The sequence below is a fragment of the Bombus affinis genome, chromosome 7 (assembly GCF_024516045.1).
Source record: "Bombus affinis isolate iyBomAffi1 chromosome 7, iyBomAffi1.2, whole genome shotgun sequence".
Lineage (NCBI taxonomy): Eukaryota > Metazoa > Arthropoda > Insecta > Hymenoptera > Apidae > Bombus > Bombus affinis.
In genome coordinates, this window is record NC_066350.1 from 8,089,068 (window position 1) to 8,113,953 (window position 24,886).

General features: G+C 43.0%; 2 protein-coding genes across 8 annotated transcripts in view; both read left to right on the forward strand.

Annotated features, from left to right (window-relative positions):
* Nucleotides 1–9,212, forward strand: part of LOC126918879 (dentin sialophosphoprotein) — a 148,861-nt gene extending 139,649 nt beyond the window's left edge. The window contains exons 6-9 of the mRNA XM_050727376.1: nucleotides 563–704; nucleotides 787–917; nucleotides 1,025–1,092; nucleotides 1,171–9,212. Of these exons, the coding sequence (XP_050583333.1) occupies nucleotides 563–704; nucleotides 787–917; nucleotides 1,025–1,092; nucleotides 1,171–1,348 (519 nt within the window). The 3' untranslated portion in view covers nucleotides 1,349–9,212. The remainder of the gene's footprint in view (nucleotides 1–562; nucleotides 705–786; nucleotides 918–1,024; nucleotides 1,093–1,170) is intronic.
* A 2,544-nt stretch (nucleotides 9,213–11,756) lies between these two features.
* Nucleotides 11,757–24,886, forward strand: part of LOC126918873 (SH3 and multiple ankyrin repeat domains protein 2) — a 175,873-nt gene continuing 162,743 nt past the window's right edge. For 5 of the 7 annotated variants that reach the window (XM_050727334.1, XM_050727333.1, XM_050727343.1 and 2 more), the window contains exon 1: nucleotides 11,757–12,041. The gene's annotated coding sequence lies outside the window, so the exon portion shown is untranslated. The remainder of the gene's footprint in view (nucleotides 12,042–24,886) is intronic. The other 2 variants (XM_050727345.1, XM_050727346.1) reach the window with 1 other exon arrangement.

Here is a 24,886-nt window from a genome sequence, read left to right on the forward strand (position 1 = left end):
TGCCGGTTAAGAACCAAAGAAAATATTTTTACGTAGACGTTTGGTCCGAGTTTCGATCTACTGATTTTCCATCAATTCACACCTCGGTCGATCAGTCTGTGTGTCTTGAAGAAATCTGTCTTCTTTTGTCTTAACCGTTACCACGCGTGTTCGTGCGTACGTACATGGTTGACGCTGTCTTCAAAAGGCGGGCACTTTCCAGGGACAGTTTTTAAAAACTGTTCACCCGCGACAATCTCTGGCTGGATTTGTCTTTATCTTGCTTTCTCTTTCGTCTCGCGTTGTGTTTCGTGAAACGAATCGTGATTTTCATTATCCTGCTTACCGACGTACCCAGATTTGTCTGTCTTTGCACGGTACGATCGGTCCTTCGTATTTGTACTTTCATCCCTGCATGAACATCGATCTCAAAGCACCTCTGCTATATCTCGAAAATTGAATTTACTTTTGGATACAAAATTTTTGGATAACCGAAGATGATCCTTCTCTATGGACCACGAGGATTACGCTTTCCCTGGGAAGTGCCCACATTCTAGATTCTAATTAGCGAATCCTTTTACAGACCGCTCTCGAAAGGCACGTGAACGGACACTTTAATCAACCAGAAACCAGCAACAATAACGCCAGACGAAGCTGCGAGAGCGGAGGAAAACTGGTCAGAAGAAATGGGAAGAGACTTCGATACAGGCGACAACCTTGGTCAGGTAAACATCGTCTTTTACGTTTTCTCAGTCTTTGCGGCTTTTTCTTTACGGTTTTCGTCACTGTTCGCTTTTTCGTCCGCAGCGAGACTCTTCGATTACTTCGACTCCGGGGTGATGGAGGGTCTTCAGCACAGGTTACTTCAACTGGCAAAGTCGAGGACGCAAGGTCGTCTCGCGGAGACACCAGGAAATTCGATGGCCCTAACTAGTCAAGTACGTCGAATAGAAGTAGACAGTCTTTGGCGATTCATCGACCAAATTATCTTTCAATTCAAATAATTTTATTCAAATAATTTTATTCGAATAACTTTTTTTTGTAGATATTAGCCCGAAGAGTAGAAATGGATGGAAAGACTAAAGTCCTGTTACGGTGGTACCCTCCAGACATGTAAGTAGTTTAGACGTTTCCTTCCGCTTATACACACTAACTATCACAAGGTATTATAATCCTTTTATTTTCCATTAGCGAGCCAGACGAATGGGTACTAGAGTCCGAAGTACAAAGCACGAAAAACGTCGAAATACGAAAAGTGGCGTCGTCTCACCCGGAAGAAGTAAGTTTGGCTCTATATTCGGCGGTAAATGGCGGCATGCCGTCACTGACGCGAGTAAAACAACGCCGGAAACCGGTCAAGAACTCGTGATAATGCCGATCATGGTGTTCGAGAACAAGCGTGATGAAGTAGCGACGATTAAGCCAGAAAACGAATATCGACGAGTCCTGTATCAGGACAGTTATGCTTTCTGGTCTGGAAAGATGGAGCCTGACGAGATTAATCGGAACCTAAACGTGTCGAGAAGAGGATCCGGGTAAGACGCCCTCTGACTGCAAGAGGAAACGCACGATATGAGTATAGATGGATATGCAAACATGTCCATGTAGAAAAGAACCGATATCCGAGAAAGATACTACATTATTATAGAACAAATCTGTGAATCTGTGAGCTCTGTGAGCTTGTATCGCGAGCCAGAACAATAAAAAAGAGGGAGACGAATAACAGACAAACATTAAGAATGTAGCTAAGAGTACCCACAGGGGAAGGAAAGAGTAATACATTCTAATTTATATAGCCTAAATTGAAACGATCGTTAGGTGATATATTAGTAGTCGTGGATAGCGATGAAAGATATTCTTGTTGCCTATCGATACCAAATTTTGATGAAACGACGTTGGGGTCGATTCCTGCCACGAGTGCCTGTGATACAAAAGCGGTGACACTCGTCGGACTCGGAAGAGCTAGGTTTGGGCCTCAAAAGTGCCTCACCGTGGAAACATTTTATATCGTTGACCGTCTTGCAAGACCAATGAAAAGACGGCGGAGTTGAATTAAAATGAAAAAATACAAAAAAAGGAAACAATAACGCAGGATGGAGACGAGAATTTTACTTACGACTCATGCGACGCATTAACCGTGCGAGAAAAAAGAAAAAAAAGAAAAAAAGTGAGGAGAAGTAGGAAGAAAAAAAAATGCAAACTGTTAGACGTTAGTTAACGATTGTAAGGAGATAATCACTCTGGTGGCCTTAGGAATCAATTAATATCTAACAACCGGCCCCTTGGCACTTCCGGGCCCCGTTTAAGTACCCCGAGAGAAGTCAGAAGAAAAGAAAAAGGGATGTAAGGAAGGAAAACGTGAAACGCGGACCTCCTTCGACTTGCCCTCGACCCTCGACCAACTTTCAAAAGGAGATGTATCTACCTCGATCTTCAGCTCGGTAGAAATTCGTGCAGGCCGCTGTCGTGCGACATGGTGAAGATAAAAGAAGGAGGAGGAGAAGGAAGATAAAGAGGAAGAAGAGGGACGTAAAGGGGGCGTGTACGCGTGGGTGCTGGGTTATCGGATAACGAAATCTTGCGAAAAGACGACAACGGAAAGCAATAGCCAAGGAAAGAATGTAAATGGTCTCAACGGAGAATGAAAGAGAAGATAGTAATAAAAAATAAAGTCGACGCGAAAGTTAAAACCGCAAAACGTAGTCGGACGACTGATGAGCCAACGGGGTTTCTATCGAGACTTATCCACTTTTCCCCTTCGAAAGAAAATATTGTACAAAATGAAATTAAAATAGGAAACGAACAAATAAAGTGAAATAAAGAAGAAGAAGGTCGAGGCCCGAGGCACGCTCGAGACGTAGAAAGGACGAGTTTGACTCGTTCGTGCCTAGAGCGTGTTCGACTTCTCGTGTACTTCGTCGTCGCCTATTTTTATCTTCCTGCTAAGTTACGTGCAGCATGCCAATGCGAACCTGTCGCTGCGTGGCGAGACAAAATCGAACAATCGTTTCTTTCCATTTTAATCCTCTCGTTCTTATCTTCCGGTCGCCGAGTCGGCACAAACAGAGAAAAAAAGGGAAAGGAAAGAAAAAAGGGAGATAAACTAAAGCAGGAATGTCCGGATAATCGATCATTTTGATAACGACTATCATTCACCGTTCGTGAAGTTATCGAGGACCGATCAGAGGTACGTTCTACGTACGTACTTTTTGAAACTTTCTCAATTCCAAGTTTTTACATCGTCGCAATGTTTTTCACCCGATTCGAACCGAAAAGGAGAGAACAAGAGAAAATGGCAAGGAAACACATTGGAGAAACGAGCCAAGACTTTGCGATCGACTGTACAGAGCCGTGGCAGAAGATATATCATGGAATTGCCAGTCGGAAATACCTGCGACAAAAGTATATGTATATCTCTGGAAAGAAAGCGGATAGAAGGAACCAGCTAATCGGCAGCGAGAGCGAATGCATCGTGCTGTACGACCGTAACGAAGAACTGTTACTACTCTGAATAGAGATAGAACACGATGGCTGTGTTACATTTTCCACAGAGTTACTAAAGGGTTGAGGGAGTAATATGAACGCGGATCTGCGAAAGAAAAATAAGGAGGACTTATGGAACGAAGTGTGTCGGATCGCTATTTTCATAGGTGTAGATACGCCGAGATCGTAGAAATATATTTCTCGTATCGCGCGGAAGATGTCTGACATCGTGGGATGTGATGCCGCACATTGTACACATATATACATAATTGTAGAGAGTAAAGAGAATACTTGTAAATTAAGAGGAGTAACAAGTGGAAGGGGTGAAAGTTCGTGTCGACGACGTGTTGTGTAGCTAGTATGGAAAACATAATGGAATCGAATGTAGAAAAATAAGCAAGACGTAAAGGCCTGTAAACGTTCGAAAAGACAACTGGAATGTAAGGGAGAAACTTGGGACACACACGGACAGAAGCACATCTACACACACCAGCTAAGAAACACTGCCAATACAATACGATTGTAATTAAGAACATTAGGCTAATTGGTCGATTTATTCTTACTATTATTATTACGATTAACTGTATAACCCGATAGATCTCTAGTTGCCGCGGATGCATAAGTGGCGTCCCGGTTGCTCCAGGCGCGTGCGCACGCGAATTTTCCACCGGACAAAATAGTTATTGATGCCCGTTAGTTTTCTTCGTAAAAGTATCGACGTATGTATATGTATATTGGGAAACGTTCGCGCGTGCCAGTAAACGGGACGATAGCGGATGAGCGTGTAAATAGTTAGTTGAAATTATCGATAAATCGCCTGGTGGTACGGGCCACCACTTCTATCCCGGGGATATTAAACTCGTCGAAAGGGCGAGGCGCAGCCTATCAGCTTGCGAATTTCAAACCAGAAAGAGATTCACCTTTTTGATCGGAATTCTCGTGGCGGGACACGCCTCGCGTGTTCAACGAGAAGGACGCCGCGGTGAATTACGAGAGGGTGGCTGGTCTGGCTCGTGGAAAATGGGAAACGATACGAGCTCGAAGAAAATGGAAACGCGTCACTGCCAAATATAGTGCACTGCCAGCCGTTTAAATGCTGCGGTAGTCGTACACCCTTAGAGCCTTATTTCATTCGCGGAGCATCGTGCTTCTATCTTATTAGTTTCGAGTTTAGCGCGGATTATTGTTTCCTTTACGAGCTTAACCGGCCGCCCTCTAATCGTTTATACTTTGGATTCTCTGTTTTTTTTTTTTTTTTTTTTCTTCGAAACGTGCATCAAGAGAGCGTGTTTACTGCCAGTCTGACGACGACGATGGACGCGAAACCAAGGCACTGCCAGCGGAACGTAAGACGGAGCAAATCTGAATCCCGTATAACGTATATGTATATAGGTATACATGTATGCAAGCGAGTCATCGTTAAACCTTATATAGAGACGCGGTCGATTGATGTCGTTTTGTTGCGCGACTTATCCTGTCCGTTTTCCTCTTTCATTTCTCGCCGACACGGTTCGTTTTCCTCGTTACCGTTAAACTTTTCATTTATCCCTTTCGCTTTTGGCATCTCCCCGCCAGTGCCATACACGTGTACAACGTGTGCTGCTCGTTCCTTCTGATTTTTCGTCGTGTTCGTCCCGCGCTCGTCTTCTTTTCTTCGTGTTCATGTTTGTGTTCGTGTTTATTCGACTTATTTCGTGGCGTGATCGCGATTCGATCGTCGTTCCTCTCGCTCCACTCTCGTCGCGTTTAGATCTTTAGGGAAGGTAGCTCGATAACAAAAAAAGCTATTATCACGGGTGGGACCAATTTCTCTCGTGCGGGAACTCGTGTTCGTAATGTTTTCTTTTTTCTCTTAGGAATCGAGCATTACTTTTTTTTTTTTTAGAGCATTGTCGTCAAGTATGTGGGAATGCGACGGACTGTATTTAGTCGTAAAGAAATATCGAATTATTGATTAGGTTTAGAAACGTTATCGTAACGTTGTTTAGGTAGAAATTACTAAGTTTACTTAATACGATTAGATGTAATTGTTCGGTTGCTTAGCGAGGGTGGATCAGCGGGAGAATCTTTCGGCCATTCGATCACGCTTGATCTCGTGGCAGTGAACCGTGACGGAAAATTTAGACCGATACCGGAATCTGACTTTTTTTCAAGCTGCCGCAACAAATTTGTTCAACTGTTTAGATTGTAATCGTCATAGTTCGCTTCGGAAAAGACTGTCCGCATTTAGTGTTTAGGGTCTAATTATCGTATAATTTTGTGGAACGGAAAGAAGAAAGAAAATCGGATAAGAAATTCAAAGCTGTGACTGAGGGATTTTTTTTTTTTTTTTTACTAGTTCTTTCAATGATTTACTGTAGCATAAATATTTTTGCTGTTTTCTATCGTCCATTGATTGGACCAAAGTGGCGCTAATTTGATCAAAAGATACAAAAAAGAAACCCGCGATTTAGCGAGGAAAGTTCTGTATCGCGAACTTAAAGGCGGTAAAACATCAAGACGGAAAGGGGGAAGGACATAACTGTTCACGTACCACCATGTTTGTCGTTCAAAAAATAATTTTCGTACATTTGTCTCTTTTTCATTTTTTCTTTTCTCTTTCTTTTCTTTCCCTCATGGGAAAGAAATTCATTCATTCATAGCCCTCCTCGTTTGACCTATCCTCTTCTAATCCCATTTCTTTTCTTTTCTTTTTTATATCGAGTTTTTCTTCGCGCTAGCGATAGTAACTTTTACCCGCGCGATTCTACACATTACACAGTAAATGTATATTTTAGCGGATCTTGTAAAGTTTTACATAAGATAATTAGATATCCATTAGTATTGGACGCAAGAGTGACTCGGCCTGAAGAATAGCTACGAAGCACACCTTGTTCGTTTCAAAAAAGAAAATGTCTCAAAAGACGCGGTGTTCGTCGTCGATCGTAGCTGTTCTCCCGGTTTTGGATTTTGTACATGTGTATGAAAGATAAAGGAGGACAGAGTATGAGAGTGAATGAGAGAGAAAGAGAGAGAGTGTGTGAGAAAGAGAGAGAGAGAGAGAGAGAGAGTACCCGGCTATAATTATAATAAATTGTTTAGCACTGTGTAAATAAGAGACACAATCGATTACACTTTGGGGCAAAAAAGACCATAGAGGAAAGAAACGATGGGCGAAAAAGAGTGAGAGAAAGGGAGGAAGTTAGAGAGGGGAAGATGAATGATGATAAACGTCTCGTATTTTTACAAAGAACATTATGCGAAATAATTTGAAACGAGAACAACAAGAGACGTATCGCAGGTGGATTTATTACATTTTCTTTTGCCTTATATTTGGTTACGTGGTATTAATCGATGTTTAAAATAAAAATCGCTAGCGGTCTATTCCTTTTCCTTTCTTTTACTTTTTTTTTTTTCTTCTAAAATAAGAAAACAGAACCAGAAAGATTAACGACGATTGCTCGGAGACAAAGACATGTGTTCGTTAAATGTATTATATCACTTATTCTTTTCCCATCGATTCGGCTGTCAAGCTCGCATATATTTGAAGCATTAGACATAGTGGATAAGTTTGTAAAAAAAAAAAAAAAAAATGTAATACGTGAAATTGAACATAAATCTCCATTCCAATCGGTTTATCGTTGACTAGCGCGATGCGATTTAACCCTTGAGTACGATCTTCCATGTGAATCACGAACTTGTCGAACACCGCGTGAGTTTTCCTCGCACGTTTACGCGTCCATGCAATTTCGTTAGGATTTTAACATTCGCACAGATGAAAAAGCAATACGTATAATAGCAGCTACGAATAATCTCGCTATGGCAACTATCAACTTCTATGAATGGAACGTACTTAAGAGTTAAATCGAGTCACTTCGAATGCTGGTCGTGTCAGTGTTTCGGAACAGAAGCGAGCAACACGCTATCTAACGATCCATTTGTCCTATTTATCCATCGACAACATATCGATTCAGAATTCTAGTCGTCGAGATCCTAAGGTAAACAAATTTTCTTTCAAAATTGTTGCATTCGAGAAAAGCCGCGCGCCTAAATTCCGAAACGCTTGCACGACCGTGCGTTCATGTTCGATATTAGGACGAATTTCGCTGTGTTTCTCGATGAACAACGAGGGAACGGTTCGGAGCCTCGTTCATCGTCGACGTGAGAAAGAAACGAAACGACGACTAGTTAAGGTAGAACTTGTCCGAACACGGCTTTCTAGTTTTCACGGCTCTCTCTGAAGCAGCGCTTGCAAACGCTAGAGCGAATCGCGCGTCCTTCATAAAAATACAGCGGGACATGGCTTGTAAATGTACAAAAAAAAGATGATTACGAAAATAAAGTAATAGAATTAGAAAGATTAACAGGAAGAAAGGAAGAAGAATGCCGTTTTACCAATGTACATATGGATCATTGTCGCGTTTCGAAATTTTCATCGAGCGCGCGGCTAGGGATAGCGTATTACGAATATAGTGTTTGCATTTATTATAAATTCTATGTAAAAATACGACGAGGAAGAATGATCGTTGGGAGAGATTGTTTCTTATAGACCATATCGGTATAACTAATATAATATCGACGTTCCTTTTGTAAACCTTTCCATATCGTTTGTTCGCAACGAGCTACACCTATTCCCTATTTATCGTACACGAGGTTTAGGTATTCCTGGTATGCGCACGATCGTTCCACGTTGTTTCGTTCAGTTTCCCCTCTGTTGGACGCGTAACGCGCTTTTCGACGTTCGTCATGAGCGCTGCGATATTGCTTCGGTTAGAAGAAAAGGCTTGTCTCTTGTATAAAAGTAGAGGAATAATAGCGCATAGTTTCGATTAATACTTGAAATTCTAGGCTATGTAGAAAACGCGTGTGACGGTCTGTCATCGTGCGTACAATAAAGGTAAAAAAGGAGCAAAGAAAGAGTAAAGTGAAGAAATAGATGAGATAAACGTAGGCGCCATAATATGTCAGTCGTGTGTCATTGATCGGTAGGGAACCGGGGATCGGCACCATCGAAATACAGTGTCTTTCAACATTGAAAACTGGAAAGCCCACTCTAATCGCTTTTACTTGATCGTTCATTGCGAGATATATCCGTGCGAAGAGCCGATCGTTTCTTTAGCGACCTAATTTTTCCACGATTCCGATGAAGTGGCAATAAATTGTCTGTAATTAGGAGCGGTGCTCCGGGAAATGGTATAGAGACGCGATTGTAATCGCGAAAATATTTGCTGGGTTTTATACGATGACAAAACTATCGTGACGACCAAGGACAATCAGTTGCCACTTCATTGTATCAATTGTGTTTCCAGCATATACTATGTATAACGACAGTACGAAACACACGGGAAGGAAAAACAATCGAGGAAAACGAAGGAAAACGATAAACTATCGCTTCGCACTGCCAAACGGGGAAGAAAAATGGGAGCTCAACGTCTCGCGTTCGTTGCGTTGACCGATCCTGTCGAGCGATCGTCGAAAGCACCGCGGTGTTCATTGTAATCCACATAGTGGTACCCCAAGAGAATAAAATAAAAAAAAAAATGAGAAATAATACGTGTAGGAGGTAATATACTTAGATAAAGCGCACGCGAAGATTTTTTAAACCCGTATTAAGCGCAAGAACAGAGAAGAAACTAAGCGTTGAACAGTGCTTTTGACTTTTTGGATACTTTCATGTACAAACACGAATGACGGTTTATAGCTCAAGGAAAACATTAAAGAGACAGATATTGTAAGAGAGTAATAATAATTTGACGGTTACGATATCGTAACACGGTGTACTTCTTTTACTATTTACCCGATCCGTGCTTCGTTCATTTTTCTTACATTTCCGAATGTTTCCTACGAGCATCTAACACATTCAACCCCGTATCTTTAGGCGAATCGATCGCTTTAATTAATTAATCGCTTCGCAGTGTAACACGAGGTGAAACTTGAACAAACCGTCAAGCGTAGGACTATAAATTTCATATCTTAAATGTCATCAACTACAAAAAGTTGAAAGTGTGTGTATTTTTTGTATTCGATGCCAAAAATGCAAGAAATCGCGACGATAAAAAGATAATTACCTTTTTAATCATCAAGATTTATTTTTATTTTTAATCTTAAATCGTTCGTTCTAAATTCGCGATCATCTTCTTATTACAACCTTGAAGAATTAATTCGCGTTTTAACATCACCTCGCTCCACGGTTAATTTACGATCATCCATGATGGATGTTTTTTAGCGCTGTAGGCAATAGTTATCTTGCAAAAGGCGATTCACGATCGTTACATTGTTCTTTTCTTAATTTCCTAGTTCTAGAAGGTGCAAATTCACGCTCGTCAAAAATTACGCAACAGCGATACGTTTCGTAAGAAATTGGCATTCACATGCGAAACCAGCAAAGTTATCCTTTATTTTCTACGCAGAGAATATTTGCGTGAAATATTAACGTGGGTGTTTTATGGAAGCGTGGCTTCCGTTTCCGGCACAAACCACCCTGTCCACGGGCAATACGATATTCCCTCAGGTGGTGAAAATACAGGAAACCCGATCCTTATTTCAGGATCGACTCTCCTCTGGACAACCTGTTGGCTACGCTGAAACGACATCGAGTGTGTGCTGTCGACGAGAAATTTAATAAGCCGGCTCGCGTGCCCTTTTCAGAGACGAACGAAATTTGTGTCGATGATGCGAGAGAAAAAAAATAATTAACCGATGACGGTGTCCGGTTACGCCGATTCCTATGCTCTTTTTCCTTCCTTAATTGACTCGCGAACTCGTTAATTGCAGGTGAACGATGTTCGCGCGACAACGAGTACGATTAGTCGAACGAACAAACGAATCGATTGCATTACTCATTATGGCTCGTTATGGTTCCGATTCGCGTTCTTGACGCCATAACGCTCCGTTAACTGTGAGCTTCTACCTAACAAGGCGCGTGAATTTCCAACGCGGCAATACGAGAAAAGTTAAGCGATTGTTACGAACAAAAGAGTTTCTCGAAATTCATAAAAGTCCTGCCATTCGAACGGAACGAGACGTGTTATTACAAGCATCGTCGTTCCACCATCGTACTAGGTCGTTAATTAGAAAGCTAGAATTAATTTCACGTTTTGTTTACGCCAAAACGGCCTGACTGTTTCTGTACAGTTACTCACTATTATTCTGCGATGAATTCCCGTAAGGAGAAAGCTCGTGACAAAGAAGTTGCTCCTGGTGAGGAGAGACCAGCGATCGTACTGTATGCATCGTTGGCCAACGAAACCAAGATCGGGACAGGAAGGTGGCGAAAAAAGTAAGTAAGCCGGGCAGGAAAAACAGGCGCACCGGTAATCGGAAGACAAACGATTGTTGATTTACTCGGTCGACTTGGAAATGCTGTTTACCAGCTGCCCGGTGAAAGAACGGGAAGGAGACCTGGAATGGTAATGGTAATGGTAATGGTAATGGTACCGGTGCAGATCGTCGGGAACGCGGATTATACGAGCGTTCGTTTCTTGCCCCGTACCCTCGTCGTCGTCCCCATCGAGTTCTTCGCCGCTCGTGTACAGTTAAGGAGACACTGGGATGAAATTCAGCCCGCCCGTTGTCCTACGGTCATTGACATTTTCTCTCTCGAAACAGCATCCCCATCTGCGATTATCGAAATTCAATTTTATCGATCTAACTCGTTCCCCTAGTTCAGGACGTTGTCGAATAATAATATCGTAATATACTTCTATAAGCAATATTACCTTTTCTCACGTATGAATGGAGCCAAAAGATATAATTCGAAATTGCAACATTTCCGTTAGATTTGATCTGCGAGAACGATATTCCGACGCGTTCTCGAAACGGACATTTTAATTTCGATAGTTACAATCGCAACAGTTTGGCGCCACTTTTTTCAGTGTAATGGCGTCACGTCGGGAGGTCGATGTATAAATCAAATATCCAATCGGGAACGACAAACACCGATCGTAACTGTGCAAACAACAAACACGTATCAAGTGATTAAACGGTTCGAGTGATTTTAATTGTTTTGCTAATTATTCGATCGGTTTGATTTTCCATCTGAATCGCCTTCCAAGGAAAAATATTTCGGCTGTTGTACTTTCGATGCACGTAACCCAATTTTCCGATTACGATTGCGTGTAGTGTGCCATGGAGATCACCTACGTTTGATCCTCGTTGTTGTCCTACAAACAACCATACGCATTGAAACTGTTCGAATTTGATCGAGAGCGGGGGATTCGTAAAGCGAGGGGGACAAAACGCGACACGAACGGGACGAAATTTCGTTTTCGTGCGTTTCGGTCGGCTTCCACGCGTGGCGCTGTGATCACTACGGTCGACGTTCTGGGTAGTCGCGAGCGCGAGTTCAGACCGGTAAGACGTATCTGTTGTCGTCTCGTGTTCGTGATACACGTCAAACGCGCGCCTCGGCGCGAAAACGAGGGTGTCGCTTTAACGTCGCTCGTGCTGATAAAAGTGTTTTTACGGGAGTGTTAGTGTGACCATCTTACTACGGTCGAGTACAGTGTTGACGAACTTGATCGATTTGTGAAGAAGAACTCTACATTCAAGAGGGAAGTTGAACAGACGAATTTTATCGAAACGTCACTTCGTCGCCGGTGGTGAGTACATTTGACCTTTTCTTTAGTTTCATTCGCGACATTCAAACGCAGTACGCGAACACGAACGGTGTCGTCATCGTGTTCGGTTCGATCAATGAATCGTTCCACGGTTCTCTAATTTAAAAAGACGACCGCGCGTCGATAACGTAGAGTTTCCTGTATTTTCGGATGTCCGTCACGATGTACGTTCAGTGACGTTGTTCGCGTGGTGTGACTATCTTGCTAACAGTTTTTTACCGGCATACCCGGAATAAGTTTTTTTCTAACCGACAACCGTAAATATTTCACTGTACTATGCTATGAGAAGTTAATGTAGCCGACGATCGATTTGAAGTAAGCCGAATGTTTGCGATTAACGCGTCATAGGTCGACCTTCTATGTTTTGTTTCGTAATTTTGTTTCCATGGAATTGAACGTTCGTCAATTAATTAACCGGATAATATAAAATATACGATAGAAGGAAGAAGTATATAGTGTGAGAATGCGTAGCAAACTAATAATATTATTAACAGCTGATGCGTTAATATCACTTTCGCTTATCGAATGGTGTTTTGAAGGATGGCCATTGATCCGAACTATCGACTGCACCAAAATGGAAGCTCTCGAAGCTTTGAATTTTGCGATTATATATCGTACGCGTACGTCGTAATTATTCTATAGAAACGTACAAATACGCAGAACAATCATGTACACGATAAGTTATAAATAATACTATAATAATTATAACCGCATTTTCATACGAAATTTGTACGTTAATTTACAAGTAAATTTATATAAATTTACGACGAACGATTTTGCGAAATTCGTTCTGTTGATTATTGCTTCGTTTCGTCAACACGCGGCAAATTGCGTCTTGGAATCCACGCTTTTTCGGCCAAGGGTAGACACGATTGCCGGTAAACAAATAGTTTTTGCTATCCGGTGACGAGCCTCTGTGTAACTCAAATAGAGCATGCTTTTCTTGAGGTATGTTGGCACGTGTAACGTTTTCCCTGGACGTGTCCGACAACAGGTTTTCGCGCACATAAGTGTTTACCTTGCTTATGTAACGCGTCGAGGCTGATCGCGTCGCGTTCCATCCAAAGGGACATTTGCTCTCGACCATGTTTCATTAGTGACGCTACTTTTCTCATTTTTCTGATCCATTTTTCTTCGTCCACTTCGATTCCTGATTATTTGAAACCAAATTAACCCTCGAAAACGATCTATTCCAATTCGTATAGACTTTCATATTTATTCTAATTGTAGGGTACGTTTACGGATTATTATTTTATCAAACACTATGAGGGATTTTATTTTCTATGTAAATTTAAGGCATATTTAAGGCAAATTTAAGGCAAATATGATATATTTGTACATCAGTCGATTCTATTTGACGCGTACAGTATGAAAATAGCAAAAGAACTACGTTTAGAAGGTTTAAGAAATTCGTGTTTGAATCGAAAATTTTGAAAATAATCTATATTATAGCAGAATTTTATATGAATTTATCGACCTTATGAAAGGTCGATTAATCAGTTTCTGTAATGAAATATTTCGGCGATAATAAACTTTTGTAGAATAATTTCAATTTAATCGCCAGTAAACAGCAGATGTTTAAAATTCATACTTGTGTGAATACGATTACAGAAATAGAATCTACGCAGAGGTTTCTCAGCCATTATTTAATATTTATCGTAACAAGTACTACTTTACCTCCGATATTTTATATACTTTTGCAGATTGCGTTTATGTTGCGCACCTTTTCACACTTTCAAATTTTTAATAATTGCGTAAACATCCGCAGTTAAATTATCGCGTAGAGGCAGAAAGTCGTTCGCCTGTTCTCTTTATCGCTATAAAAAATAAAATATTCCACGTGGCTAACAAAAATAACCCAACTGTCGCTGTGCTCTCGAGTTGAATCGAAATACCAAAAGGAATCGAATTATACTGGCACATCGAATTGTATCGCGGAATCGCGCTCGTCTCAGAGGAATCTCACGCGATTCAACACGCGTTACTACACCTACGCTAATCGTGGAACAGTTGAGAGTCGTGAAACACACGGAGGTTCGCCGACTCGAGGTAAAGTCATGCGCCTAACGTGGTGTCGTGCCTATTTAGAATTTCAGCGAGATCCGTTGTTGAATTCCGGCACGAGCGGCTGTATTTCACCGAGGGCAAAGGGAGACGTGTACGGGCGCGGGTTTCCCTCCTGCGATCTCGTTAGTATCTCGATGAAATATACAGGTGTAGAGTAATGCCGCGCGCGTTTTTCCCTTCGCCGCGCCGGCCAGATAACAGAGATCTCGCGCCGCTTGGCTGTTTATGCCTCCACGATGGAGGTCGCGCGTTCTCCACGATTAGACGGCCCTCTCGCTAGATTCCAGCTTGACGGAAGAGACGCTGTAAGGCCCCGCGCAGTACCTTCCTTAGCTAAAATACCTTGTCTATCATTCCGAAATATCCGAAAGAATAGAGATTCTATTCTTTTTCTCTTCTCCGTTCCTCTACTTTTATTTTCCTCGTCTTCGTTTCTCTTTAAGATACGTAGTCGTTATTCCGGATTTAGAATTCAAAAATTCTTAGGATGCAGTTGTTACCTTCATTCACGACTTCTCTGAAAATAATTTGCGGATTAACAAATTGTCTAGGCGGAATAGAAGATGTCTTCGATATTCCCCAAACGCGGTAATTCGATAACTCACAGTTATTCAGTATCAATGAATAATAGGAAATATCTGTGGATTACGATTGAAGACAGGATCTCGGATGGTATTTTAGCGCATTGATATAAGTTAAGTGCAAACTTCGGAGATATTTGATATGATCGACCGAATAGAATAACACGCTACACGAAATTTGCTCGTCGAGTCAAAAGGACGAACCTGCATCTTCGCATAAATCGAGTCATTATTGCCACCGGGTAGCTCAAAAACAATTTATCTGTACGTATACGAAAAAAGAAAGCTGTATCTACATTGGAACTGAGATACGAGAGTTTATATTTTGGACGTAGGTGAAATCTATGTCTGGCTGTTAGATACTAAAAGTTATTTTTCTCAAAATCACCTTTGGTTAGGTTTACGCCTATTTGATATTAACACGACAGTACATCGGAGATAACGTTGCATCGCGTCTGTCTTCTCTGTTTCGCTTCCCGTTTGTCTATTTGTCTGACACTTGACCTCCACACGACGATTACCGTCACGTATATCAAGTACACATATTTTTGAAATCGCGTGAGGCATTTGCACGTGAGTCTGCGAATTTTTGGATCGTCGTGCCGGCCGGAAAGCTTGAGAGGATGACGCAGCAGGAGGATATTTCGCCTTGGAAGCAAGGTTCGCGTACACCGGCATCGATCTCGGGGCTGCACGCGTTTATCGCAGCTAATAAGCGCGATCCGAGCAAAAAGCAGCGAAATATCGTTGACGTTGGATACAGAAGCTTCTCGCGATTCAATTGGCTTCCGCTGGCAGTTCTCGCGACCACGAGTCTCGCGTAACGAGCCAGCCTTTCGTACGTTTCACGCGCAGCGGATGGACGCGCTCGTAACGCTGGTAATCCGTGATGTAACCCGCGGCTCTCTCACTACCGACGACCACGAACAGCTGACTGCATCGTAGAAAATTGGCAAGAATGAGTCGCCCGATCGAATACGCTTATATTCGTTTAGAGTCGAGAGTCATTTGGTGCACGCGATCTCTAGGACTTCGTCGCGGCTAATTGGCGGTTTCGAAAAATGCGTCGCCCCCGTTGAGGACGATTCACGCGATCGCGTGAATGATTTTTTTTCCAGTGTGCAAGGACTCGAGCATTCGTCCGTTACCGTGGCGCGTGCTTCGCAAAAATGGAACAATAGGACGCAATTTAGATAAACGGCCCGTTTCAAAGCCGCTATCACCGACGCGATCGTTCGCAGTCCGCGGTTCGTCGTAGTTGCGAGTACAAAACCTCTCTTTCTCTCTGTGTCTCTCTCTCTTTCTCTGTTCTCCGGGCGATTTCGCAAATTACCTCGAAGGTTTGTACCTCGCGCTATACGCTCCGAAGAGGCGCGTCCTATGTCATAATCCAGATACACAGGGAGATAATGCGACGAAGCGATGCCGGTATTTGTACAAATGAATAACACGTCGCTGCGTGTACGCTAGGATGATTTATCGTGCTCGCGGGCCAAGTATGCTTGTACCGTACCGCCTTATCTGCGGCAATTATGCCCATTGAGAGCGTCGAAGGCAATACGCGATAAAGGTGTACGTAAGCTTTTGTTTCTTCGATTCCGTGGCTCGTTGACTGGTCAGACCAGTCGATTTCTCGTCAAGTAGTGGAGGGGTTCTTGGCTGGATGGTAAAACGTGGAACGATCGCGATGAATTATGGAGCGAGTGGTCGGTCGCGATATGCGTTTTTCCAATTGCACTGTTCCTGGATCGAAGGCTGGCCCGACTCGTTCCTCCAGCGGTTCATATCAATTGCGTCAAAACAGGTGTTGCCTCTTGGAACGTGATGAAAAAAGATGCGAACTACGCGCCTACGGCGATCCAATCGATTCTACGCGCACGTAGCACGTCGTCCGTTCTCGCTACCGTCGCTTATCACCGTGAATAGCTAAAAATAAGCGCGTTCGTTTCTCTTCCGGTCTCGACTATCGAGTGTCTCGAACAGCAGCTCCAGTCTTTCGAACAGCTCGAGTGTTTTCGCTCGATCGCGAAACCGACTCTCCGCTGGTAAGAGAAAATTTATCGAACATCTTCGACGAGGAAAATGACCGGCATCCGTGCCAGCTGTGTTACGTAACGCCATCGCCGTGCTTTTTGTCCACGGTAAAACCATTGAGAGTATCTTTGGGAGAGAAGAAACGATTTTTAACGCTTCTTTGCATCAACGACAACGCTCCGTCGTACATTTTCGACGAAGAAAAGAGTTCTTTGACACCGTCTCGCCCCATTCGCGTTCGGTACACTGCACCCTAGGTCCGTTGGAAAGGGGTTTGTCTCGGAGCGTTTGCATACATCTTTTGCTCGTTGTCCTGCGGAATTGGTCGTAAACAATAAGGCGACACGCGACAAAGGATAGTTGTGAATAGCAGCGAGTTTCGCCCGGTGAACCCCTGCCGTCTTTAAAATTAATCGACTCCGTTTCGCCGATACGCGCAGGGTTCCGTCGCGAGCTTCTGCCTACAATTTTATCGGTGTACGATATAAAATATAGCCGATCGGTATTTCCAATAGCTGTACATGTGTAAGTAAATATTTGAACACACTCGCATTATCGCGAATAGATAGCATATACTTCGATTGGATTTCTTCGATCTAATTTTGGCTTCCAATCTTATCTGACGCAATCGTGTACAATTACTTGAGTTTACAACTAAGCATATATCTACTGATACCGTTACGAACAACGAACATACGGAACACGTTGCTCCGAACGAGAAACATGTAACCGATTCGAAGGAAAAGGCAGCGGAGGAATATCTCTTGAATATATTTTGCCAGAGGATCGCGTCATCGGGCGCGCTATGAGGTTTCATATGCCGGCATAATCCTCGATGAATTATCTCGCGAGAAGCTCGCAGCACAAAGGACCGGGAAATGAAAGAGGAAGGTAGGATAAGGGATGAGAGGAGATGACGAGTGTAAAGTTGAGGGAAACGCGGCGAAAGTTCCGGTATACGAAGGAAACGAAAGACGGAGGCAGGCAGAGGGTGGAAAATGCTGGGTGGAACGACGTCGGTGGCGTCGCCGGCAGTAGCGGCGCCTATATTGATTTTGGGCCGAGGACGGGGTAGTCGGAGGGGAAGGGCCACGTCGATGGTGGTTACGACGTTGCAACGCGTCGCGCCGAGCCGAACCGAGCCGGGACGAGAGGAATGCGCGCCGATTTTTCCTTTACGCAAATGGATTTCGAAATTCTTTCCAACGTATTTTACGCCCTGCAGCGCCTACAACGGTAAAACCATTTCACGGAAATGAAAAAGAATTTTACTCGACGTTTCGCGTGGCACGACCCACGGCCGTTTTAACTTGCGCCGGTTTAATATCGGAAGAAAACAGCTGCGTTGACCTTATTTCTCTATTTGAACTACCGAATCTTTCATATCGCGCTCCATACCTCGGCGACGCGATGTCCCACGGTGGATTAAATTTCAAATTCCAGCCAACTTTCATAAAAAAAATATTTTCTCTTTTTATACTCCTTTTAATACTCGTATATTGCGCGTCAAAATGTTTCCCCGTAAGAAATATCGTTTCTTTTAATGAAACGTACATAAGTGTTCGGGCACCTGGTGCAACTTAATGAAAAGATTTAGTATTTCCATTACCCCTCTATGGTTATATTAAGTCGAGTAATAAGCTGGTTCGTTTATCGACGTTACATCTTGTCGAATATTAGTTACAGTCTGTAATATACGACGAATAACGTGGATAAATATCGTTTATAATCGTATCGTTTAGCAATATTAACGAAGGAAAGACGAACGTTATAAAAGTTCGGTAAAGAAATCGACTTCCTTCAAGGCGGTATAGATGGAAATTGGTACGAATTCTCGTCATATCTTTTGTTAGAGTTTTAAATCTTTGAAATAGAAAATAATTGCGGTTAATTTAGCTTACATAGAATAAAACATAACCGCAAAACGCTACTAACACTCGATAGATAACATTCATACGACTACTTGAAGAAGAATTTAGTTCTTTTATTTTTCAGATAAACTATTTATCTATCGACAATCATCTTTATCTCGTCGTTAGGTTAGAATACTCTTTGCGCTTTTTCAATCGCTCTATACGTACGTATAACCGTGGAAAGCGAAGTTAATGAACTTTCCATTCGTGGGAAAGATAATAACGGGCACGAACGACGTTAAGCCAATATTCTCTGGTTTGGATCGATTGGCTTTCGGTATCACTCGGACAAACACTCGGCTTAAATCGATCTGGAAGCCCCGCGCGTTCGCGAAAGAGTCGGAAGTCGATAGCGACGAACCCCGTGGAAGCCTATTGCATTCGATAGACGATCCTTGAAGCCGCAGATGCTATCTCTTATTCACCGATGTTCGTCCGGTGAAAGCATCTTGTCGCGTCCCATTCGACGCATAATTGCCATTGTTGCTTCTTGCCGTGCATTTATCGTCTCGAAACACGCGGTGCATCGTGTTCCATTCCTTTTTCTCTCTTTCGTTCTTTCCATCCGATATGATATTCCGAGTCGTGAACGATCAGGCGCACTTTATCGCCTGTGTCGTGTCTCATCCGTCCCACGTTTCCTTGTTTCGTCGAATCGCTTCGATCTTGAACTCGTATCGCCAGTCATCCTCTGCTTTACTTTTATTTCCACGTGTTTTACATCCCCTTTACGTCGCACCGAAAGCTAGTAAAATCCGTTCGATACGGTAACTTCGCTTTCGCTCGATCTCGCTTTTTAAATTCCACCCTTTCCTCGGTTACGTTCCACCGATAGAACGTAAACAAGACAGTGGAAACTCGTACGTTCGATGAGACAACTCGGGAAAGAGAATCGGCTGATCGTAATTGTTGCCTCGATCATCGACGATAATTTTTCTCAGCTGGCGAAGCCGGCGCAGTTGGCCAAATTACACTTTGCTCTCCTCTTCTCTCCAACATTGAGACGAACATCGTCTTCGTGGGGTCGTTGCACGATTTCGGAGGATAATTTACGATGCCCCGGCGTTTCAGTCGCGACGGGGCCGGCATAAACAACCTTGCGTCTCCCTTCTCTTTTTCCTCCCTTTTCTTTCCTCCCTTCCTATTTTCCGTACGCTTCACGGCCACCCTCTATCCCACGAGAACGCATTGGAAAGGGAAGAAAAGAGATCAATACCAAAGAACGACGCGTTTTCATTTGTTTTTCCTTTTTCTTTCGCGATCATTCGAAAACAATCTTCCTTTAATCAAGCACGTTCTCCGTTTCTCTCTATACACCGTTCTCAGGAAGAGATGCTTTCAACCCCGAGAACTGGCGCCAGAGCGATGCCACTTGCCCCCGGTAAGTTCCATCGGATATCGTAACTTTCCGGATCGGTCAAACACGCGAGAAACTTTTAATTCGAAATTTCGCGCAACGCTTCTCCACCGTGTTTTTCCAGCGTGGCGCGAAACATCAATTTTTCTCTCTTACTTTCCCCTCTTCGTTCACTCTCCCTGAGAATTTTTTTTTTTTAACTCTCGATGCTCGAGTTCTTTGACACCCCCACTCGGCTCGCGCCACGTTTTTTCTTCCACCCTATATACCACGAATCCCTCTTCACGGGTGCTCGATGATGCGTACGATGCACACGACCAGTCCCAACGGAGCTTTACATTCGACTTTTTATAGCGGAAAACCCCGTATAAACCGACGACCGTTCTTCGGTTAAATGGTGGCTTTGATCGAGAGGGTCGAAATTCGCCGCTGCCTTCCGATAATATTAGCCGAGCTTCTCTTGGGAGAAATATTACGAGAAATATCACGAGAAATGTGACAAAATGGAGTAGGTGAGAAGATTCCACCCTAATCTAGTATTCCAGTCGTTGTTTCGATCGCAACGGAATAAAGATGATATATTTTTTCACGCCCCTGTTCTTTCTTCCGTGTTGGTCAAATCGATGTGCTGTTCAACACGAGAGTCGTTCCGTCGATTCGTGGGGGGTTGGAATTACGAAAGGATGCGTTGAAGGGGAACTGGACCAAGCTCTTCCATCTTTTTTACGGAATAATCGAACAGCTATCGCGAACTAAAAGCATCGACAGATTTCCTTTATATTTTATCGCCTATCATGAATATTAAAATATTTAGATTTATTTTAAATATTCTATCTTTTTCAATCTTGTTTTACCGCAGCATCCAACTTTTGTCTTTTCTCTTTTCTTAATGGGTGAAACAAGATTGTGCTTAATTTCCGTTTCTTTAGTTCGGTAAAGATACGAATTTGCATACACATCCAGGGCGATCTCATTCGTCGGGTGCTTTATCTGAAATTATTCCACTTCTTCGTCTCTGTTTCCACGTGTCGTCTCTGTCATATCTTACAAAAAGTATATGAAACTCATAGCCACTAATGTTCCCCCGTTTTACGACATCCTATACATCTTTACGAGATTCTAAAAATACAAATGTCTTTGGAATAAATTTCCTTGAAAATTCACGATACGATACGATGAAATAAGAAGCGATCGCGTTCGTGTCGCAGAAGTCGAGTCGAATGGCGGTCAATTTCTTAGCTCGCGAAGTGGTGAAGTGGGGACAGCTGGTATACGCAGACGCCGGCACGATGGCACGTTAAATACTGTGCATCGGTGGTAAGGATACGACAAGAGTCTCGTCTATTCGCTGTTTAAGTTAATGAACGAAGAAGAGGAGAGAACCGTGAAGGTCCCGGAGGGATCGAAGTCACCGTTGCCCGAAGACCTCTGACCGATCGTGTTTCCGTTCTTTTTATATTTTGCCAACCCTCGATCGAGGGGAACAGTCAACCAGAGGACTCGTCGTTTCATCCGATGTGCCTGAAACGGGGACCGTTGATACCACGGACAGCAACCAGCATCCCGAACGCGTCTCTCTGTCCGATAATTACGTTTCTCCCAGCCTTTGTTGCTTTCGTTGCGAATTAACCCTTGGACGAGAGGCAGGAAGAAACGATTATGCTCTTATTAGATTTCTCTTATCCGGCTTTTCTCGTCGTCGTGGCCGTTGTGAAGTAACCCGGTGTACGTAAAGAAAATGAAAAAGTTGGATACAAGGTATGCAAGAAGGAGAAACGGAGGCGAATGAAAGTCCGCGCTCTTGGCAAGTAATCGAACGAGCTCTAGCGGAGGGCGCGCGACTCGACCGACACCCAGTATACACGACACAGTAGGTATTTTATAAACGACCGACTCGCGTAACAAGTTGTCCGTAAGCTATAATAAAAATGTAAGACCGATACGGAAGCGTTGCATCGAGAATTACGTCGATACCGCGATGTCAATGCACCCGGGCGGCACTCGGCCGTTCGAACCGTAGAAAAAGCCGAACGAACCGGAGTCTGAGTAATGTCGTACGTCCATTGGTCCAAGCACGTTGTGGCCGTTTCGGATGCGCCTTGGTCCTCGGTGCGTACGCACATTGCACCGGCCCACAGCAGTACAAAAACCCCGTGCAGGACAATAACCCTGAATAAATCACTGCCCCCGATGGCCATTCGGCCGCGCGGTTCCTCTCTCGATTTTATACCGCTTCGTTGCCTAAACAAGATTAACACGAGTACCGAAGACCCTGGAACAATTGGCAATGGCACGCCGACTAACCGCGTTGTAGAAAATTCGTATAATTTTTCACAGGCCGAAAATTTATTTAGAATAGAGCGCGTGATCGAGTGAAATCCTGTTTCGTGTGTAGTATACATCGTGGCTTTACGTACATTTTTGCCGCTATATCGCGAGAACGTTTATTTCTCAACATCTACACAACAATTGAAATCTTTAGAGGAGAAAAGAATGTTTTTGGTAGCCTCCTGTTTATAAATCGTTTTTACGTAAAGAAATTGCCAAGTGAGCGGAGAAATATGGGCGACGAGGTAGAATATGGATAGAACCTGCCTCGTGTAATTTTTTTAAGGTTTCCTACCCCTTTGAAGTTTCACGTTTGCTCCAATAAATGCATCGAATAGGTGTACCAATATAAAACTTGTGGTTCGCGGTATGTTCCTCCTTTGCTTCCTACGTTCCACAACGTTTTCCAACGAAAGCTCGATCTTCAGGAGCTGGGAACATCGCCAAGTCGATCGAACCATTTTATTTACACGCGTCGCGAACATCGGTTTGTTCGAATAAATCGAGAAACCTTCTTTTCTTCTTTATTATTCCTGACGAATAACGAAGTTTTCGTAAACCGCGTCCTTAGTTGTCGTAACAATTTTTCGGCATTTTCGCGTAACAATTACGACCGACGAGCGAGTAAGTCGGAGACATTCGAGCCGCTTAAATGTAAATTTCACGTGGAGAGCCAAGCGGAGAGACTTCTGCGACGTCGACGAAGTTACCGTCCCTTTATGGAGCTGATTTCGCGAACGGATCCGATACAAACTGCGCTTTAGAGCGCGTTAAACCGCAGTTAAATCCGAGCTCTCGGAGTTGTCCGAGCTCACCGTCTCGCGACATAAATCTTCGACCCTGGCGTAACAGCGTCCACGCACGACTCTCTATGTGGGCGTAGACGCCTAACTTTTAGGTTGTTCGGAGCTTCCGTGATTTTCCTGTCGAACCATCTGTCCCACGGTGAAACTGTCGTCCTCGACGCTGGCACGCCTATGGGCTTCTCTAATTCGAATTACCAATTAACGTTTGAATATGCTTCGAAATTCGAGCGAAGTTTCCCACGCAGTTCCCTTGCCTCGTTTAACGTATTCGAGCTCGAGCAATGAAATAGTGCGTAACAGTAGCGTCAAAGTTACGTTGTTAAGAAACGTTAATATAGTAAATTATCCGTAGTTAAATTAAGTACCAGAGTAAAATACGATTGTCGTTAAACGATTGTAGAGTTACAAAATTTAATTAGAATAGCAAATAGATTACGGAGATCGATCGGACAAAGTGGCGAAGGTACAAGAAGAATTTACATAATTTGGAAAAGAGGTGGTTTTTACCATAATACAACGTAGGTATTCCAATTTCTTTCATAGATTTGTAGAATTTAGGATGATTCGGTTTTAAGTACGTTTATATATATATTAGATCGTCCGAAAAGTTTCTTTCGTTTTATAAGAAAATAATTCCATAATGATTGAAACAATAATTTGCATGACATTTTCCGTTTTACGTTATTTTATCGAGTTACGTATGATACATTTTGTTCTATCAAAATAAAGATCACAACGTCCGACGGATTAGGTTTCACGTTTGTATAAAGATGCGTCGTTGTGAAAGACGTGTCTGTAAGAGAAGGACACTTTTCGGACAACCTAATATATATACCTGTTAGGCAATCATGGTATATCGCTTGTCCACATAAGGGAAAGAAGTTCACGGCGCGTTGGCACGCACGAAGTGTCGCTTAAAGCTTAAGAATAGGCAACTCGTTCGAATATCGACAAACTGCATTCCTCGGCCCAGTTTTCCCTGCTTGTTCTTTCGAACGGCAGCGAGAACGGCCTCGTAAAGTACTAGAGCCAGAGACTCTACGAACTTTCTGGAACTTTTCTGGAATCACTCGCGTGACTTCGTTTATAAGATCAAAACGAAAGTGTATAACTTACGGTCTTGCGTATACAAAATTTGTTTGAACAGCTTGAGAAACAAACCAAAACAGTCGATGTGGTTTTGATATGAAAACTGCAAACAAAAATGTCCTAATAACTCTATCATTTGACTGGGAAATACGTTCGCTCTTTATCATTTAACAAAGAATATACAGCGTATCGTAAGGTAATCTCTGCGTGAGATTCAAATTGCCGAATTTAAATTGCACGAAGAAAGAAGGAGAATATCGTAGAATTTTACGATTCGAGGAGCAGGAGCATCGTCAAGATCCGAAGTCGTTCGCGAATGATTCATTTCGTAAAGGATAAAAGACAAAGTTACTCGTAGACGTTAATACTTTGGAAAACGAGAATCGAAGGGACGAGTCGTTATTTTCAAAAGAAATAATACGTAACAGGGGCTCTGGGACGAATCGAAATTACGTCCATTAAAATCAACAAAGTTGTCACGGCGAACGAGACAGGAGCCTTGATATTTCGATGGTGTATCGTTTGGTTGTTCAGCCTTGGAGAAAAATGCGGCGGACGGAAAATCTCGTTCGTTAGGAACACCGCGTGTCACCGACATCGATTTCCATTAATCACCGGTGACGTTGGTATTCTGTGGATGAACACCAGTCAG